The 21,135-nt window shown below is 42.4% G+C and overlaps 1 protein-coding gene across 3 annotated transcripts in view; it reads left to right on the plus strand.

Moving 5' to 3' along the window:
- Positions 1 to 4,480: 4,480 nt before the first annotated feature.
- BCAS3 (BCAS3 microtubule associated cell migration factor) overlaps positions 4,481 to 21,135 on the plus strand; it is a 549,518-nt gene continuing 532,863 nt past the window's right edge. For all 3 annotated transcript variants that reach the window (XM_060756800.2, XM_060756801.2, XM_060756803.2), the window contains exons 1-5: positions 4,481 to 4,577; positions 8,141 to 8,228; positions 9,885 to 9,939; positions 10,172 to 10,247; positions 10,958 to 11,064. In XM_060756800.2, coding sequence (XP_060612783.1) covers positions 8,158 to 8,228; positions 9,885 to 9,939; positions 10,172 to 10,247; positions 10,958 to 11,064 — 309 coding nt within the window. In that variant the 5' untranslated portion in view covers positions 4,481 to 4,577; positions 8,141 to 8,157. The remainder of the gene's footprint in view (positions 4,578 to 8,140; positions 8,229 to 9,884; positions 9,940 to 10,171; positions 10,248 to 10,957; positions 11,065 to 21,135) is intronic.

A 21,135-nucleotide genomic window follows, 5' to 3' on the forward strand; every position in this document is an offset into this window, starting at 1 on the left:
ACTATTATTATAGTAATAATACAATATAATTATGTATTTTATATTATATGTAATATAATATAAAATACATAATTATATTGTATTATTATCACTATAATAATAGTTTTACAGTTATATGTAATATAATATAAAATACATAATTATATAATTTATATTATATGTAATATAAAATACATAATTATATTGTATTATTATTACTATAATAATAGTATTACAGTTATATGTAATATACTATAAAATACATAATTATAATTTATATTATATGTAATATAATATAAAATACATAATTATATAATTTATATTATATGTAATATAAAATACATAATTATATTGTATTATTATTACTATAATAATAGTTTTACAGTTATATTATATGTAATATAATATAAAATTCATAATTATATTGTATTATTATTACTATAATAATAGGATTACAGTTATATTATATGTAATATATAAAATGCATAATTATATTGTATTATTATTACTATAATAATAGTTTTACAGTTATATTATATGTAATATAATATAAAATACATAATTATATTGTATTATTATTACTATAATAATAGTATTACAGTTATATTATATGTAATATAATATAAAATACATAATTATATAATGTATATTATATGTAATATAAAATACATAATTATATTGTATTATTATTACTATAATAATAGTTTTACAGTTATATGTAATATAATATAAAATTCATAATTATATTGTATTATTATTACTATAATAATAGGATTACAGTTATATTATATTACATATAATATAAAATGCATAATTATATTGTATTATTATTACTATAATAATAGTTTTACAGTTATATTATATGTAATATAATATAAAATACATAATTATATTGTATTATTATTACTGTAATAGTAGTATTACAGTTATATTATATGTAATATATTATAAAATACATAATTATATAATTTATATTATATGTAATATAAAATACATAATTATATTGTATTATTATTAGTATTCGATTGTATTCCATTACAATATTATTATAATGTCCTCCAGGTTTTGGAGTGCATCAACAGGCCAGACAAGGGGGGCGGGGAGGAGGGGTCGCAGTGGTCTTCCGGCAATCCATCGCCGTGACCAGATGCGTTGTCCCGCAAGCTTCTGGGTTTGAGTGCGTCCACTTGAAGGTGGGGAGCCGTGACAGTGTGGGGTTCCTGCTGGTGTATCGCCCACCCCGAGATCCGGCAGCTTCCCTGTCTGAGTTAGCGGAAGTGGTCTCTAATTCGGCCTTGGTCTCCCAGCGCCTGGTGGTGCTGGGAGACTTTAACATCCACGCCGAGACCACTTTATCTGGCGCAGCTCAGGACTTTATGGCCACCATGACGGCCATAGGACTGTCACAGATAATATCCGGCCCCACGCATCAAGCTGGGCACACTCTCGACCTTGTCTTTGTGGCGGACGATGAATTGATCAGAGTGGAAGATCAAAACATCCTTCCAGTGTCATGGTCTGACCATCATCTGATCACATTTAGACTTACTGCGACCCTAAACCTCCGCAGGGGTGGAGGACAAATTAAGATGGTCCGCCCTAGGAGACTGATGGATCCGGACGGATTCCTGAGGAATCTTAGGGTACTTCCTGCCTTGGAGCCTGGCGATTCTATCGACGCCTTGGTAACTCTCTATAACGGGGAGATGGCCAGGGCGTTAGATACGATCGCACCCGAACGCCCCATCTCGTTGCGTCGTGACAGGCCATCTCCTTGGTTCACCGAGGAGCTGGCTGTGATGAAGCATACGAGAAGGGGGCTAGAGCGCAAATGGAGGAAATCTCGAGTTGTATCTGATCGAACACGGGCTAGAGCCTCTCTTAAGGCATACTCCGTGGCCATACGGGCGGCCAGGAAGTCATTCACGACCGCTCGTATAGCATCTGCAGCAAATAGATCATCGGAGCTGTTTCGGGTCGTGGGAGAACTCCTCCACCCACCTGCGGTGGAGGAGGTCCCTGACGACCCCGCAGCTCGGTGCCGCGATTTCGCACACCACTTCGCAGATAAAGTCGCCCAGATACGCCTCGAGCTCGACTCCAATTCCATCGCAGTGCCAGAAGAGGTGACGGAGGCACCTGCTTGTCCAGTTTTATGGGATTCTTTTAGGCTTGTTCTCCCTGAAACAGTGGAGGAGATTCTTGGGGCTGTGAGAGCGACCACCTCATCTCTAGACCCATGCCCATCTTGGCTCATTAAATCAGCCAGAGGGGGGTTGCTTGATTGGTTTGTACTGATTGTCAACGCATCGCTGGAGCAAGGCATTTTTCCATCCAATTTGAAGCAGGCCGTGGTTCGTCCACTTATCAAAAAAGCTTCCCTTGACTCCACGGTGCTAAATAACTACAGGCCGATCTCCAACCTCCCCTTTTTGGGTAAGGTGCTGGAGAGGGTGGTCGCCTCTCAGCTTCAGGGTTTCCTGGACGATACCAACTACCTAGATCAGTCACAGTCTGGTTTCAGGCCTGGTCATGGCACCGAGACAGCCTTGGTCGCCTTGGTGGATGACCTCCGCAGAGAGCTGGACAGGGGGAGTGTGACCCTGCTGGTTCTCTTGGACATCTCAGCGGCTTTCGATACCATCGATCATGGTATCCTTCTGGGTCGTCTCTCCGGGATGGGCCTTGGGGGCACGGTTCTGTCGTGGCTCCAGTCCTTCCTGGAGGGACGAACTCAGATGGTGAAGCTGGGAGACGCCTGCTCTGACCCCTGGCCTTTGACCTGTGGGGTCCCGCAAGGCTCTATTCTGTCGCCCATGCTCTTCAACATCTACATGAAACCGCTGGGAGAGGTCATCCGGAGTTTTGGAGTTGGGTGCCATCTCTACGCGGATGACACACAACTCTACTACTCCTTTCCACCTAACTCCAAGGAGGCTTCTCGGGTCCTAGACGAGTGCCTGGCCGCTGTGTCGATCTGGATGAGGAAGAACAAGCTGAAGATCAATCCCGATAAGACAGAGGTCCTCCTGGTCGATCGCAAACCAGATCGGGGTATAGGGTGGTCACCTGTGTTGGACGGGGTTACACTCCCCCTGAAGCCACAGGTCCGCAGTTTGGGTGTCCTCCTGGATTCTTCGCTTACACTTGAGGCCCAGGTGTTGGCGGTATCCGGGAGGGCCTTTGCACAACTGAGACTTGTGCGCCAGCTGCGACCGTACCTCGTGAAGGCGGATCTGGCCGGGGTGGTCCACGCCTTGGTCACCTCTAGAATGGATTACTGCAATGCGCTCTACGTGGGGCTGCCCTTGAAGACGGCTCGGAAACTACAATTGGTCCAGCGGGCAGCAGCCAGGATGCTAACTGGAGCTCATTATCAAGAGAGGTCAACCCTCTTGTTCAAGGAGCTCCACTGGCTGCCATTTATTTTCCGAGCCCAATTCAAGGTGCAGGTGCTCACCTACAAAGCCCTGAACGGTTTGGGACCACCCTACCTGCGGGACCGCATCTCCATCTACGAACCCACACGCTCGCTCCGGTCATCTGGGGAGGCCCTGCTCGTGATCCCACCCACGTCGCAAGCGCGCTTGGTGGGGACACGTGACAGGGCCTTCTCTGTGGCGGCCCCCCGACTTTGGAACGCCCTCCCAAAAGAGCTCAGACAAGCCCCCACTCTAGCCGTCTTCAGAAGGAACCTAAAAACTTGGCTGTTCCGTTGTGCCTTCCCAGACTAGGAATCCCCACCCAAGCCCTAGTAGCACCTTAGCATAACAAATGGTCACTGCACATCGCACTTTTAACCCTACGTGCCTCCTGCCATTCAGCACTTTTAACCCTGTACCCCAGTGCGCCGGCCGAACCAGTTTTTTAATAATGTCCTGATGTACTGTCTTTGTTGTTATTCTGCTTATTGCTTGACTTGCTTAGTATTGTGGTGTTATGTTATTTTGCTTATTGTTTGATTTGCCTTGTTGTTGTGATGTTATACTTTCTACTGTATTGTGTTGAGGCTTCGGCCTGTGTAAGCCGCATCGAGTCCTCCGGGAGATGCTAGCGGGGTACAAATAAAGTTAATAATAATAATAATAATAATAATATGTCAATTTGATACCGGAAGTTAGTGTGGAGAACTAGCTACCTCTATGACTCTGGCTGGGTTTGCGTCATCGCGTTCAATGCGTGGTTGCGTCACCGCGCATTGGACGCTCCGCCCCTCCCCTTTTGCAGAGTGGAAGAGGCAAACAACAACTCGTCTGGGCGTGGCTTAAGGCCTCCTAAACTGATAGGTTGCAGGGCGGAGGAGCCGAGCCAATCAGATTAGGGCAACTCTCGGAGCCCCGGATGTAAACAAAGTCCCCCAAGTGGGCGTGCCCAAAGTGCGCTCTCTTCCCTCTCCCGCCTCTCAACGTAACTTCGGCTGGGAAAGAAGCGGAGAGACTGAAGTGGAGGGGGAAAGGGCGCAACCTACCCGAGTGGTGGGCACACCGAGGCAGCGATTGGCGAGGAGGCTCAAGGGGTCCCGCCTCCTCTGTCAGGCCATTGGCTGGCGCCGCTAGTGGCCGGCGAGAGGGTCCCAAACATTGTCAGCAGCCAGCGAGGTAAGACCCTGAGGTGGGGAAAGCAACAGCGCGAGGGAGAAGTGGGCGCGAGGGCGGTGGGCGGGGCCAGGTGAGGGGGGAGGGGTATAAAAGGCTCTGAGGGGGGGAATTGTCCCCTCAGTGAGGGAAAGGGATTTGGAGGGAGAGGGTGAGTCCTGAGGGCTTTGGTAAGAAAACTACGAAAAGGCCTGCTTAGTGAGGGGAAAGGCCTACTCCACTCCACTCTGTGAGGGGAGCAGCATCTCTGAGGGAGAAACTCTGAGGGGAATGGTCGTCATGTCAAATAATACCTCAATAATGAAATCTCCATCAAGGGAGGAGGCTGTGAGGAGGAGGAAGAGCAGCCATGAAGGGGCTTTTCCCTCTCAAGCTGAGGGGAAAAGGGAAAAGGCTCGCCCCTCCTGAAGGCCTTGCTCTGAGACAGTGTTTCTCAACCTTGGGGTCAGGACCCCTGTGTGGGTCGCCAAAGACCATCAGAAAACAGTGGTCAGTTGGAACATTCACACCTAGCTCTAACAGAGAAGAGTCCTTTGTCTCACCCTGGTCATTCCACAGATATATAAACCCATTTTCCTACTTCCAACAGGCCTCACTACCTCTGAGGATGCTTGCCAGAGATGCAGGCAAAACGTCAGGAGAGAATGCCTCTAGAACATGGCCATATAGCCCGAAAAAAACCTACGACAACCCATTGTATAATCTGTATACAAATGTCTGGTTTCATGCATGTATCAGCCAGGAACATAAACATATATTCGTTTTGGCATTTTCTAACAAACCATGAGGTCCATCAAAGTAATAATGGCGCAGATTGGCAGCAGTGTACACAATAGAGAGACTAAACAGCAAATGACTCTTATCCTAAGGTGGTAGCAATGCCACACTCCCCCTGAAGATGCAGGTTCGCAGCTTGGGTGTGATCCTGGACTCATCGCTGAGCCTGGAACCCCAGGTTTCGGCGGTGACCAGGGGAGCATTTGCACAGCTAAAGCTTGTGCGCCAGCTGCGCCCATACCTTGGGAAGTCTGACTTGGCCACGGTAGTCCACGCTCTGGTTACATCCCGTTTAGACTACTGCAACGCTCTCTACGTGGGGTTGCCTTTGAAGACAACTCGGAAGCTCCAACTAGTCCAACGCTCGGCAGCCATGATTTTAACAGGAGCGGAGCGCAGGGAGCATACAACCCCCCTGTTGCGCCAACTCCACTGGCTACCGATCTGCTACCGGGCTGAATTCAAAGTGCTGGCGTTGGCCTTTAAAGCCCTAAACGGTTCCGGCCCAAGCTACCTATCCGACTGCATCTCTGCCTATGAACCCACCAGGAGTTTGAGATCTTCCGGGGAGACCCTGCTCTCGATCCCGCCTGCTTCTCAAGCTCGGCTGGCGGGGACGAGAGATAGGGCCTTTTCTGTGGTGGCCCCCCGGCTTTGGAACACCCTCCCCATAGAGGTACGATCAGCCCCTTCGCTGATGGTGTTTCGGAAAAGATTGAAGACATGGATGTTTAAACAAGCATTCGGTTAATCCGTTGTAACGAATTGTGATGACTAAGGATTGGTTATACACGGACGATGAATTTTGGATTACGATTCCAGTTATGAGATGCATAGGATTGTTATTGGTGGCCCAATAATTTGTACTGTATATGTGTTTTATGCTTTTAACTGAATATTGTTTTTTAAATGTTGTAAACCGCAATGAGTCGCCGATTTAGGCTGAGATATTAGCGGTATACAAGTGCATTAATAATATAAATAAATAAATAAATGCAAAAAGAGAGCTAAATGTTCATATGTGTTTAATCCATTTCCATGTCCACCTTTTTGTATGGTTTTAGTTGTGCAATGGGTTAAACCCTTGTGCCAGCAGGACAGAAGACCGACAGGTCGCAGGTTCAAATCCGGACAGAGTGTCAGCTCCAGCTTCCAATGCAGGGACATGAGAGAGGCCTCCCACAAGGATGGTCAAACATCAAATCATCCAGGCAATATCCCTTGGGCAACGTCCTTGCAGACGGCCAATTCTCTCACACCAGAAGCGACTTGCAGTTTCTCAAGTTGTTTTATAGTTTTTTTAAAAAAAATTGTAAGCCACTTTGTGTCCCGATTTTGGTACAAAGGTTGGATACTACTAAGAGATTGGACTACAGTAGATTGGACTACTGTAATGCGCTCTATGTTGGGCTGCCCTTGAAAACAGCTCGGAAATTTCAACTGGTCCAACGAGCGGCGGCCAGGATGTTAACTGGTGCTCCCTACAGAGAGAGGTCAACCCTCCTGTTCAAGGAGCTCCACTGGCTGCCATTTATCTTCCGAGCCCAATTCAAGGTGCAGATGCTTACCTACAAAGCTCTAAACGGTTTGAGACCATCCTACTTGCGTGACCGCATCTCCATTTATGAACCCGCGCGTTCTCTTCATTCATCCAGAGAGGCTTTGCTCGTGATTCCCCCTGCGTCGCAGGCGCATCTGGTGGGGACGCGAGACAGGGCCTTTTCTGTGGTGGCCCCCCCGACTCTGGAATACCCTCCCCAAAGACATTAGACAGGCCCCTACATTGGCAGTCTTTAGGAAAAACTTGAAGACCTGGCTGTTCCGTTGTGCCTTTCCAGAATAGGAAAACTCCAACAACCTGTCCCAGTAGCACTTTATTAGACTTGAAGATTGCTTGCACACTGCACTTATTCTAAAATCCGACATACCACCTGTCACATCAGCACTTTTAATCTGTACCCATTACATTTGGCCCGGCCCCAGTTTTATTGTGTTTCGGTTTATTGTTTTATTGTTCTGATGTTTTGATATTGCTTTAATCATTTTGATTTGCTTTGAGTGGTGTATTTGTTATGCTATGTTTTGAGGCCTTGGCCTTTGTAAGCCGCATCGAGTCCTTCGGGAGATGCTAGCGGGGTACAAATAATGATAATAATAATAATAATAATAATAAATAAGAGTAATTCGGCACAGCAGAACATGGATACAGAATGTGGGGCAACAATCTCTGGACTTCATTTGTGGTGAGAGATCACATCACAAGGCCAGGCAAAGACTCAATTTTTAGAGTTCTTCTGAATATACTGTTGCCCCCTGTTGGTCAATGGGTTGTGTGCACTTGAGGAAATCTGATTTGTGTTGACATTACTTGGATCTACTTCAAAACAGATACGATATTTATTAATATATGGTGATACACCTAAGTGGAAACAGGGATGATTTGGAAAGGAAACTTTTCTATTTTATTCTGTAGTAGTTATAAAAATAGCTTTTTGTGGTGGGAGAAAGCTATAGGAACAATGTGCCAACCTAGGAACTATGTCCAGAAATAAGATGAGCATTGTGATGTTTAATAACCTGGCAACTTTCATATCATGGCAACAGGGAACTTACAGCCCTCTTAGTGTTATTGGACTCCCATTACCATTAACTATAGCCACCATCAATATCAATATTAGTATCATCACTTCTTCAGTAGCTAGGGGCAAGGGAAATTAAAAACTATAGTAGCTGAAGAACTGCATATTTTTAAAAGACTTCCAAAACATTTTTTCCCCTTCTGCACGTAGGAATCTACAGATTAACAATGGCTGCTGAATCTCCCCGACGTCCAAGCCGATGTACTGGAGGAGTGGTGGTTCGACCGCAAGCTGTAACGTAAGCGTTTTAAGCACTGCTTTTTGCATAGAGGGGATAGAGGAGATTCCGTACACTGTGCAATTACTCTTCTATTTATGTTGTTTAAATACATTTTGCAAACAACAGCAACAAATTACCTGATACTGTAAAAGGATACTTTAAATTTAAGAGGATACTTTTCATTTAAGAGGAGACATCAAAAGTATCCTTTTAAAGTTAGAAGTATCACAGTATTTGTTGCTGTTGTTTCCTTTCCCAGGGCACTCATTTATTTATTTAGGGTAAAGGTAAAGGTTTTCCCCTGACGTTAAGTTCAGTTGCATCTGACTTTGGGGGTTAGTGCTCATCTCAATTTCTAAGCTAAAGAGCCAGTGTTGTCCGTAGACACCCCCAAGGTCATGTGGCCAGCATGACTGCATGGAGCGCCGTTACTTTCCCACTGGAGCAAGACCTATTGATCTACTAACATTTGTATGTTTTCGAACTGCTAGGTTGGCAGAAGCTGGGGCTGACAGTGGAAGCTCACGCTGCTCCCCGGATTCGAACCTGTGACCTTTCGGTCAACAAGTTCAGCAGCTCAGTGGTTTAACCCACTGTGCCACCGGAGGCTCCATATAGTTAATTAATTTATTTACTATATTTTTTATACCACCTTTCTCACCCCTGGGGGGACTCAAAGCAGTTTACAACATACTAATGGCAAAAATTCAATACTGACATACAGTACAACAGAGAAATCATAATAACTAATTACTACATTTATTTATTTATTTATCTGTTATTTCAGGTATTTATACCCCGCCCTTCTCAACCCCCTGGGGGGGAATCAGGGCAGCTTCCAGCCGGCAAATATTCAATGCCTACAATTAAACACAATAAAATGCACAACAAAACAGTAATTATAAATAGTTAAAAACAATGACTTAATGCAATAAAATCTACTAAAAATCTACTAATTATGAACTTAAAATCATTAAAACCATTAAACATAAGACATACATAATATTTAAACATTCAGTCAAAGCATAAAATCATCCTAGTATAAACATTAAAATCACATGATCCAGAAACTGCATACTATAGCCATTCAAAATTGTCATTGCACATGTTTTTTAATTATTCTTTGAACTGCATTATTTACCAGCCAAAAGCTTGATCCCACCGCTGGGGGAACAGTTTAAGGCTTTATAGGCTAAAGCTAGAACTTGTAATTGTGCTCAGCAGTAGACTGGCAGCTAGTGGAGCTGACTTAACAGGGTTTGTGTACTCCCTGTATGCTGCTCTGATTAGCAGCCTGCCTGCCACCCATTGGTCCAGTTGAAGCTTCCGAACAGTCTTCAAAGGCAGCCCCACATACAGCGCATTGCAGTAATCTATTCTTGATGTAACAAGAGTGCGGACCACCATGGCCAAGTCAGATTTCCCAAGGTACGGGTGCAACTGACGCACACGTTTTAATTGTGTGAAAGCTTCCCTGGCCACCACTGAAACCTGGGGTTCCAGGCTCAGCGATGAGTCCAGGATCACTCCCAATCTGCAAACCTGTGCATTCAGAAGGAGTGCTTGTGCCTCGCTTTGTGCTGATCAGTGACCATAATAAAGTTTTTTATTGTATTGTATTGTATTGTAAGAGGAAACATTTATGGATGGTCTACCTTTCCCCTCCTTTTTCAGGGAACAGTCATATATGGAAAGTGTTGTTACATTTCTGCAAGATGTGGTACCTCAGGTAAGTGGAAATATTTCACAGTACGGAGCTGTTTGCTTGAGAGGTATAGATAGGTAGATAGATGGATGGATAGATAGATAGATAGATAGATAGATAGATAGATGTCCTATTTTTTTCTTTTTAGCAACCCAGAATGGAAGCATCTATGGTAATTTAAAATGTTGATAACTAATTATCAATCATCTTTGGGAAACACCTTCAATATTTTGAACTTCTACTTTCTGCCTTATAGGCCTACAGTGGCACAACTCCAACAGAAGAAAAAGAGAAAATTGTATGGGTCAGATTTGAAAATTCTGACTTGAACGGTATGTTTCCCTCCACCACATCATTACATACTGTCTTCTCAATTTCAGGGAGAAGGGAGTCCCTTTGGGGAGAGGGAGCGGGATATAAATAAAGATTATTATTATTATTATTATTATTATTATTATTATTATTAACTAGCCACCCCCTGCCATGCATTGATGTGGCCCGGTCTGTGTATATGTGATTTTTGTGTGTATATATGTATATGTATATGTATTTGTGTATATATGTGGTTATGTGCATGCGTTGCAATGTATTTTCTATTTTTTGGCTTTTTAAGTCTCCTGCTGTGTTTTCTATGAGTGATGGTCACTCGTTGGCCTGTTAGGTGTATTGTGTCCAAATTTTGTGTCAATTTGTCCAGTGGTTTTTGAGTTATGTTAATCCCACAAACAAACATTACATTTTTATTTATATAGATATATAGTATGCTACCTGTGACCTTTGCAATCTGAATTTCAGCCCCTGAAAGTTTTTGGGGTAACATATCTTAATTTTTAGCCAGGCAGATGGGTATTTTAGTTCTCAGAATCACATTTTGTCAGGCAATTAATCCCGAAGTAGGTCAACTTCTGATTGAATTTTCTGACAAAATGTGACTGTGAGAACTAAAATTCCTTTGAGGTTTTCCCAACTGATTCACATTTTATTTGATTTAAAGCACGCCCTCCTAGTTTGATTGCCTTAACTGTTTTCTTCTTAACCTCAGATACATCAAGGAATGTGGACTTGCATGAGATGCACAGCACTGGCAATGAACCTCCTTTGTTGCTAATGATTGGCTACAGCGATGGGATACAGATATGGAGCATACCTGTAAGTACCTCTGTTAATTATGAGGCTGTGTGGTTTCTCCAGGATACAGTATGTCTGTTTTGCCTAGTGTTTGCTGTTTTGTAGAGTCACAAATGCTGTGAGGTAAATCATAGAAATGGGTTCAGATGGAGTTCAGGGCCATTTAGTCCCACCCCCTGTGACATAGTAGTTTGAGATTTGACTAGGAAACTTAACAGACAAATGTTTGAATCTCTGCTTGGTCATAGAAAACCACTGAGTAATCTTGGGCAAGTCATACTCTCTCAGCCTCGCAGGACCCCTGTGGAGTTTGTTTTGCTGTCTGTTCAAAACACACACACACACACACACACACACATATATCACCAGAGTTACACTTTAAAATGTACCTGTTCTGACTTACATACAAATTCAGCTTAAGAACAAACCTATAGAACCTATCTTATTCATAACCTGCAGACTGCTTGTAGTGGAGAAGGTTTTAATAGAGATTACTGAACTCTTTATGAGCTGCCTCCCAAAGTAGGAGTGTATATTTATCCAGCTGGTAACAGCAACACTCCCCTCCTCACATAACATACTTTTCATCCACATGCACTGGAGCCCCCAGTGGCGCAGTGGGTTAAACCCTTGTGCGGGCAGGACTGAAGACCGACAGGTGACAGGTTCGAATCCTGGGAGAGAGCGGATGAGCTCCCTCTGTCAGCTCCGGCTTCCCATGCAGGGACATGAGAGAAGCCTCCCACAAGGATGGGAAAACATCAAAACATCCGGGCATCACCTGGGCAATGTCCTTGTAGATGGCCAATTTTCTCACACCAGAAGTGACTTGAAGTTTCTCAAGTCGCTCCTGACACGAAAAAAAATGCATACAAACTTCCCAGCTGTCTCACATCTGTGACAAGAACTTAGTGTTCAGAAAGAGAAGAGCTAAGAGATTTTTTCATGTTTGCAAATAAAAAAAATAAGTGTGTTTAAAACTAGAGGGAATCTTTCACTGTGTCTAAAATAGTGATTCCACAAACTGTCATTTTGGAGACTGAGCATTAGGGGTCGCTAAGATACTGAGATAAAAACAAGATTGGCTGCCTTAGTAATTGCTGCCACAGTGGAATTCTACAGATGATTTGAAACAAAGAGGTGGATAACCAAGAATGATGTTTCAGATCCTGTTTCGTGAGTTGGCACCCAAGTGAAACAGCTTTCTGCTTTTGGGAATCCTTTCTGTACCACTTGTCTGCTCATGGACCCCTTCATATTGCAAAGAATTCTGGAATGTACACTCCATCAAAAATGTTTCTGTTGGATTTATGCAGAGTGACCATGTTTAGACTGTGAAGGAAATGAAATTCTCCCAGGGATCCTTCTTTTGAAGGAAAGCGCTCAACCTGACTGTCTTCTTCCTGGAAGTGGTTTCATTATGCCTAGCCTTCTCACGTAGGAAACCTCAATAAGTTCCATAGAATCTTGGTGCTCTCTGGAACACAGTTTCAGCCAGAAGTTGGAAATGCTTTATTATTATTATTATTATTATTATTATTATTATTATTATTATTATTATTATTATTACTAGCCGTCCCTTGCCATGCGTTGCTGTTGCCCAATCTGGTGATCTAGAAAATAAAGTAATGAGAAAGTGTTGGTTTCTAATATATGTAATTTCTTTATGCTTTTGAGTAAACAGTATTTCTTGCTGTTTCTTTGTCAGTGTTGATGTAGAGATTGTCTGGTTTGCCTACTCTGGAACATGCAACATATAATTGTCCTTCTTTAGGGGTCCCTTTCAAATCTATGATACTATATCTGTGTCTGTGAATCATATCTATCTATCTATATCTATGGTTCTTTGTCAGGAGGGCTTTGATTAAGTTTTCTTGCCCTGGTGAAGGGAGTAGGACTGGATGGCCTTAAGTATTTTCTGTTGGATATGGGGGTTCTGTGTGGGAAGTTTGGCTCAATTCTGTCATTGGTGGGCTTCAACATGCTCTTTGATTGTTGGTGAACTATAAATCTAAGAAACTACAACTCCCAAATGTCAAGGTCTATTTCCCCCAAACTCCATCTGTGTTTATATTTGGGCATTTTGAGTATCAGTGCCAAGTTTGGTCCAGATCCATCATTGTCTGAGTCCACAGTGCTCTTTGGAAGTAGGTGAACTACAACTCCCAAACTCAAGGTCATTGCCCACCAAACCCTTCTAGTGTTTTCTGTTGGTCATGGGAGTTCTGTGTGCCACATTGGGTTCAATCCCATCGTTGGTGGAGTTCAGAATGCTCTTTGATTATAGGTTAACTATAAATCCCAGCAGCAACAACTCCCAAATGACAAAAATCAATTTTTTAGTGATGATTACTCGTTGGCATAGTACGTGTATTGTGTCCAAATTTGGTGCCAATTTGTCCAGTGGTTTTTTTGAGTTCTGTTAATCCCACAAACGAATATTATGTTTTTATTTATATAGATGACAAGCTGTCCCCTGCCATGCGTTGCTGTGGCTCAGTCTGTGTATATATATATTTGTGTGTGTGTATGTGTATATTTGTATATATGTGGTTTTGTGGATGCATTGTAATGTATTAATTTTTAGGCTTTTTAAATCTCTTGTGCGCTGTGTTTTTCAGTGTTTTTATGAGTGATGGTCACTTGTTGGCCTGATAGGTGCATTGTGTCCAAATTTGGTGTCAATTCACCCAGTGGATTTTGTGTTCTGTTAATCCCACAAATGAACATTACATTTTTATTTATATAGAAGAAGAAGATGGTGGTGGTGGTGGTGGTTGTTATTATTATTATTATATAAATAAATATTACCATTCATTCATGGTTAGCCTAGCTGGTAGCAAAGGAAAATATGAGTTGCAGTCACAACAACTATTGGAGGACATGTTCTTTGGTCTTGGTTTAAAAGCTGCATGTTTAATCTGTGCGTTTGGAAGCTTTTTCACTTTTGTGAAACTCCTTCCTCGATCATTGTGCCTGTTCAAGTTCCACCCGAGCATTGCAAAGACCCTGGAGTATGTTTTAGAGCACAGGCTTATATAACGGTGCAGACTGGCTCCATCTCGCTGCACCTGCCATTCGCTCCTGTACATTTGGGGTTCACCTTGAAGTAAGATATATACCTAAGGTAAATGCATGTTAATAGCTTGTCATCTCATTATCTGTCCTTCATAATGGTGTGCTGTGCCTTCCCCTTTAGAAATCCTGGCCACCTTCCCCTCAAAACGGCCTCTGGAGTTCCAGCCCTTTAGTTTGGTGTGCCAAAGGCCCCATGCTAAACCTCACTTTTATCTAGAGGGTTGTGCTTTTGTCCTCTGTTTGGTCGGACACCTATTCAGCACTTAATAAACTAATGTGCTCCAGGCAACCCAGTTTGTGTCTGAGTGATTATGAAGTGTTTATGACAGTTCCTAAGCCAACACCCTCCATAATGGTGTTACATGGGGCTTGGAAACACTTCTCGGCCCTTCCTTTCTGATGGTGTCTCTCTCCACAGTCTGAGTGGTTTTGCATTAAATCCCCTCAGAGTAAGATCTTTTGACTACCGAAGTGTTACTTGCAAATGGAATATCCCATTTAGATTTGCTTCAAAGGACGCCGGTAACGGTTGGGCCTCAGTAACAGCTTGGGAGACTTTTTTTGAAAAAGCATGGCGTCTTAATCTATGATATACTAGAAGAGGAAGCTGTTTTTTTTCCAGCTTTTAACAAAATTTCTTTCCAGGGGAAAGTGTGGGTGGGAAGGTTAAAAGCCATTTAAAAAGAAAGAAAGAAAATTAAGTGTTTGTGGAATGAAATCAAACAGGCGGTGTAACATACGCTTCATGAGTTGAGTAATGTGGGATTTTAGTGTAATTAGAACTCCTGCTCCTCTTTCCTCCTTTCTTCTATCTCATATTTGGAAGCCCATGTCATGACAAGAAAACATTTGGAAGTGGCTTCTGCTTCAAGCGGGTTTCTGGTCATACACTCAAGATGGCTTTCCCTTATGAGTTAGACATATTCAGATGTTCCAGTTATTGTCAATTATTGTTACTATTGCATTTGTACAGAAGATGTCACGAAACCGAATGGCATACAGTTGTACAATGAGTTAGTAATCGTTAGTTCCTGTGGAGAGAGTGTTTTGTCAAAGGAGAGGTGGAAAATAAGATTTAGACTGGGAAAGTGAAGAACCTGGTTAATAAGTTGTAGTGCCTCCCTAAAGAGAGTTTTCAGTGATGTATTTTTGGAGAAAGGTCATGTAAATGAAACACGATTCCACAAAACCTTCATTACATTTGTTGTTCGAGTAAGTTTTTCAAACATTTAACTCACAACTTCATTCTTTTCACTTGTCTGGAGAAAGTTTTTTTAAAAAAACCAAAGTCCTGTCATTGTCTTCCATTCAGAGAACATTAAAATTGGGAGCTGGTTTCATCAGCTGCACAAAAAACCGGTAACAATCACCGTTTGTCAACTCAGATTATTAGGGTTGCCAAATTTCAAGACTACATGGGGACTCCTACAATTTTCGGTGGCGCCTTTCAAACCCTGGCTGCTGAAATAATGAGGATCACTTCTCTAATTTGGAAAATTAAAGTGTCTCTCCTGCCTGCCCTTCCACTCAGGCAAGGCCAGGCCCAGTTGGAGAGATTGCGTTTGGCTTTTCTACCGGATTGGACAACCTGCCTCAATTCAAAGCTCTGTGCCAGAGACTCTACATCATATAATGTTGATATTATTATTATTATTATTATTATTATTATTAGCCGTCCCCTGCTACGCATTGCTGTGGCCCAGTCTGTGTATATGTGTTTTGTGTGGGTATATGTATGTGTATATTTTTGTATATGTGTATATATGTATTTCCGTGTGTGTATATAAATATATATATATATGTGTGTGTGTGTGTGTGTGCGCGCGTATATATGGTATTTTTTGTTTTTTGGCTTTTAAAGTCTCTTCTGCTGTGTTTTTCAGTGTTTATATGAATGATGGTCACTCCTTGGCCTGATAGGTATATTGGGTCCAAATTTGGTGTCAATTCATCCAGTGGTTTCTGAGTTATGTTAATCCAACAAACGAACATTACATTTTTATTTATATAGATTATTATTAATAATAATATTTGTATTGTGTCAGGAGCGACTTGAGAAATAATAATAATAATAATAATTTATAATAATACTTTTTTTCAAGGCCACCCTCTCTCCCCAAAGGGACTCAGACAAACATTGTCCCATACAGACAGCTATGAGGGAACTAGAAAGGGAAAGGTGGAGATATATTGGGGGAGGGGAGCAGGTAGAAGGAAGCCCCTGGCATATTGCTCCTTTGAGAATGGAATCTTTGAAAGAAAATAGTTTCCTCATCTTCTCTTGACCACAATATGAAGTCCTGCAAGGATGGAATAGGGGAACTTCAGACTTTAGGAATAACTGTGACCCTCCTGGAGTCCCAATCCAGGCTTCCAGGCTACCCCAGATAGATCACACCCGTGATAACCAGAATCAGATGTGTTGTGAAAGGTTTTCATGGCTGGAATCACTGGGTTGCTGTGAGTTTTCTGGGCTGTATTACCATGTTCCAGAAGCATTCTCTCCTGATGTTTGCCCACATCTATGGCAGGCATCCTCAGAGGTTGAGGGGTCTGTTGGAAACTAGGCAAGTGGGGTTTATATATCTGTGGAATAATGTCCAGGGTGGAAGGAAGAAAGAACTCTGCTCGAGGCAAGTCTGAATGTTGCAGTTGGCCAGCTTGATTTGCAGCTTCAAAGCCTGGCTGGTTGCTGAGTGGGGGGAATCCTTTGTTAGGAGATGTTATCTGGGCCTGATTTATTATTGTCTGGAATTCCCCTGTTGTTTGAATGTTGCTCTTTATTTACTGTCCTGATTTTAGAGGTTTTTTTAAATACTGGTAGCCAGGTTTTGTTCATTTTTATGATTTCTTCCTTTCTGTCTCATCCCTCCTGTCCATTCTTGTGGATTTCAATGGCTTCTCTGTGTAGTGTGACATGGTAGTTGTTAGAATGGTCCAGCATTTCTGTGTTCTCAAATAATATGCTGTGTCCAAGTTGGTATATCAGGTAATCTGCTGTGGCTGACTTCAGATGCTCCTCCAACATTTGCATGGAGTCTCCTCTGTGTTCTCAAATAATATGCTGTGTCCAGGTTGGTTCATCAGGTGCTCTGCTGTGGCTGACTTCAGATGCTCCTCCAACATTTGCATGGGGTCTCCTCTCTTCTCAGATGGTACTCCTGTGGCTTATCCACTAGCAGTGAGAGCTTTGCTTTGAAATACATTGGTATTTTGGGTTATTTATTTATTTGTCGTGTCAGAGCAGCCAGTCCATTAATAATAATAAATAATAAACTTTATTTATACCCCGCCACCATCTCCCCAAAGGGGACTCGGGCCGGCTTACATGAGACCAAGCCCGGTAATACATTACAACAACATAAATACAAAACGACAACATAACATCACAATAAAATAAGTAAAAACATAAAAGTGCAATGAAATAGTGCAAAGTAACAAAATGAAAAATAAAACACAATGGGCGGGCCAAATGATAAAAACTATGGATGAGATAAAAATAAAAAAGGTGTCTTTGTAGGGGGTACCACTCATTTGCTTGTATTTATTATTTATATATTATTTATTTTATGTATTTGTATACCACCCCTCTCAGCCTTCTGGCGACTCGAGGCAAAATTCAGTGCCATCAAAAACACAATTACAATATAAAAACATTAACATCAATAAAAATATTACAGCTGTAATAAAACATAATTCCATAATACTAATTAAAACAATGTCCAAGCCTATCTTGTTGTTTCGTTCTTATGTCCGTTACTCAGTATTCGCAAATACGTGCTCGAATAGCCATGTCTTGAGTTTTTTGCGGAATGCTAAAAGCGAAGAAGCCAATCTAATCTCCATACGAAGGGCGTTCCATAGCCGAGGGGCCACCACTGAGAAGGCCCTGTCTCTTGTCCCTGCCAACCATGCTTTTGACTTCATCTGCCACTTGAATGTGGCCCTGAAGATCTTTTTTTAAATTGAATTGTCCCTTGGACTGAAAGAGAAGATGTTGTGTCTTCTGACAGTAGAAAAAAAATCTTATTCCTGCAACTGTCTGAACTGTCATCTCTGCTTTATTACAATGATGAGTCTCAGGGAGGAAGATGGGCCAAGGCAGTCGGTCCCTGACACAGAACATCCAAATCCTTCCCCACTGCGTTGTGGTTTAAAAGAAATAAACCAACAATTTCTTGCCCTTGATGATACCCCAGTTTTGACTTCATTTCTCTTTTTCCATCCTCTTTGTTACAAAAAACAAAAATCCTCCATATGAAAGTTATTTTCTATGGTTGGAAAATATTTGTTCGCACAGCAAGAAGAGTCGGATTCTTTTTGTTTTTGTTTATAGCGATTCAGGCTGGTATGCTCCCCGACAACAAAGTCTGTCATCAGAAATTAAGACAACAGTTCGCATTTAGCCTTGAAGTCTTGTGGGATTCTTCCCCTCCCCTCTTCCTTTCCTTTTCTTCTTCCAAGACATATTTTGAGAAGCTGTCCATCAGTCTTCTCCTGTCCTCACAGACAGAGTCAAGGCACTTGGACTGTGGTTTGATGTTGTAGCTCTTTACACTTCAGCTGTAGTGATCTTGTGCAATTTCAGACAGACCTGTGATTTTGCTCTTCCTCGAGGTGAACCTGCCAGGTCCCCTGCCTGCAGTCACGGCTGGTGATCTGTCTTTTTGGTGGAAAGAAACACCTGAGGCTGCTTTTAAGCCTCATTTTCCATTCTTGAAATCTGTCTCAAAAATGCCCTTGCCTTTTCGAAAGGCAGAAGAAGGGAGGCAGAGTGGAAGTTACAAATCCCTGAGCGTTTCCATAGGGGACTTGCTTGCGGAACTGAAACGTGTCCAGGAACGTTAGCCTTGAACAGTTTTTCTCTACAGGTGCTTTCTGAACAATCTAAAGCTCTCCACAGTCCCTTCCTGAGTCCTCCTTACCACATTTATATATTTATTGCCATTTGGGAGTCACTGAAGTGCTTGCTAAATTGGGAATAGGTAACCATCTCTCTTCCCTGTTGAAAAAAAATGGAACTTAGCTTGGGGCGGACCAACGTCTTTGCATGAAAGAGGTCCCAAGTTCAAACCCTGCTGTCTCCAGCTATAAAGCAATCAGGTAAGGAGAATAACAGGCAGAAAGAAATGGGAAGGACTCTGTTTCTGCTAGAGAAGGGAAGACCTTGAAGATAGTCAGGAAACTTCCATTGGTCCAACGATCGGCAGCCAGACTGCTAACAGGACTGCTACCCCCCTGTTTTGCTAGGACTGCTACCCCCCTCCATTGGTTGCCATTCATTTTCCAACTCAAGGTGCAGGCAGGGGCAGCTCAACCATTACGCAAAGTAAGCGGTTGCAGTATAGTTGATTTTGCCCAGGGGCGCTCTTGAGGCGCTCTTGGGGAAAAATAGACCTTACCATATGCGAGTTGTAGTTACTGGGATGTATAGTTCACCTACAATCAAAGAGCATTCTGAACTCCACCAATGATGAATTGAACCAAATATAGCACACAGAACTTCCACGACAAACAGAAAATATATATCAGTGATTGGTTGGGGGGGGGGGTGTGCCAAAATACTGTTTGCTTACCGTTGAAAATTACCTAGGGCCGCCTCTGGGTGCAGGTTATCACCTACAAAGCCCTGAACAGTTTGGGACCTGCCTACCTTTGTGACTACATTTCCTTTTACAATCCTGCATGAACTTTTCAATCCTTGGGGAGGCCCTCCTCTCGCTCCCACCTCCATCACATGTGTGACTTATGGGGACGAGGAAGAGAGCCTTCTCCATTGTGGCCCCTCGGCTTTGGAACTCGCTACCCAGTGAGATTAGGCAATCTCTCACCCTTGTAGCCTTTAAGAAATACCGAAAAACCTGGCTCTTCCACATATCCCCATATCATGTCTGTCCCAAGTATAGTTCTGTTCTCATGACACACTTTTCTTTGTCTTTTAATGAAGGCTCAATTCCATTTTTCGCCCTTTCTGAGCTCCCCCCCACACACATATTTCTCCATTTACTTACCTCACCCAGGATTTTATCAAACTTATTCTCTGCATTTGGCCCGCCCACTGTGCTTTTATTTTATTTCTTCGTCACGTTATTTTACATCTGTTTATTTTTTTTATGTTATTTTATGTATTTTATTTTGATGTTATTGTTTGCTGTTTGTATTTTATTTTATTTTGTTGTACTGTAATTCTGGGCTTGGCCTCATGTTAGCCGCCCCGAGTCCCTTTCAGGGAGATGGTGGCGGGGTATAAATAAAGATTATTATTATTATTATTATTATTATTATTATTATTATTTTACTGACACAAAAACACAGTATATCACAGCAAACGAGATCTATATCCTGGATTTCGTATCACAAAATCACAAGTCGACCACTTCCCAAGCATCTAGGACTGTGTGATGTATTTGTGAATGATGCGCGCAGATCCAAGTAAGGTGGCCTTTTGCAGTTGACAGTGATTTTGTCAATGTTTATTGTTTCCAAATGCTGGCTGAGATTTTTTGGCACGGCACCCATTATTGTTGTTGTTGCTGTTGTTGTTGTTGGAGAAACAGTCTTACTTGATTGGGAACACATTAGTAGGGATGGACTGGAGAGAAAGATCTGCTAGATCCTTAGTTAGACCTCTGCTAGATCCTCTGCTAGACCCTAGCAACAGTGGAAATGCCCATCTTACTAAGGTGAATTTAAAAGAACCAAACCACAGGCAGAAAAATATTGTTATAATCCTCAATAGGATCAGTATTAATTGAAGAAAAACATTATAAGGGTAGAGCAGCCTGATCCTTTCTTTTGTTGTTATGTACCTTCATTTTCGGAGCCCCTGGTGGCGCAGTGGGTTAAACTGCTGAGCTGCTCAACTTGTTGACCGAAATATCACAGGTTTGAATCCGGGGAGCGGCGTGAGCTCCCGCTGTCAACCCCAGCTTCTGCCAACCTAGCAGTTCGAAAACATGCAAATGTGAGTAGATTAATAGCTACCGCTTCAATTGGAAGGTAACTGTACTCCAT

Source organism: Anolis sagrei, chromosome 11 (assembly GCF_037176765.1).
Source record: "Anolis sagrei isolate rAnoSag1 chromosome 11, rAnoSag1.mat, whole genome shotgun sequence".
Classification (NCBI taxonomy): domain Eukaryota; kingdom Metazoa; phylum Chordata; class Lepidosauria; order Squamata; family Dactyloidae; genus Anolis; species Anolis sagrei.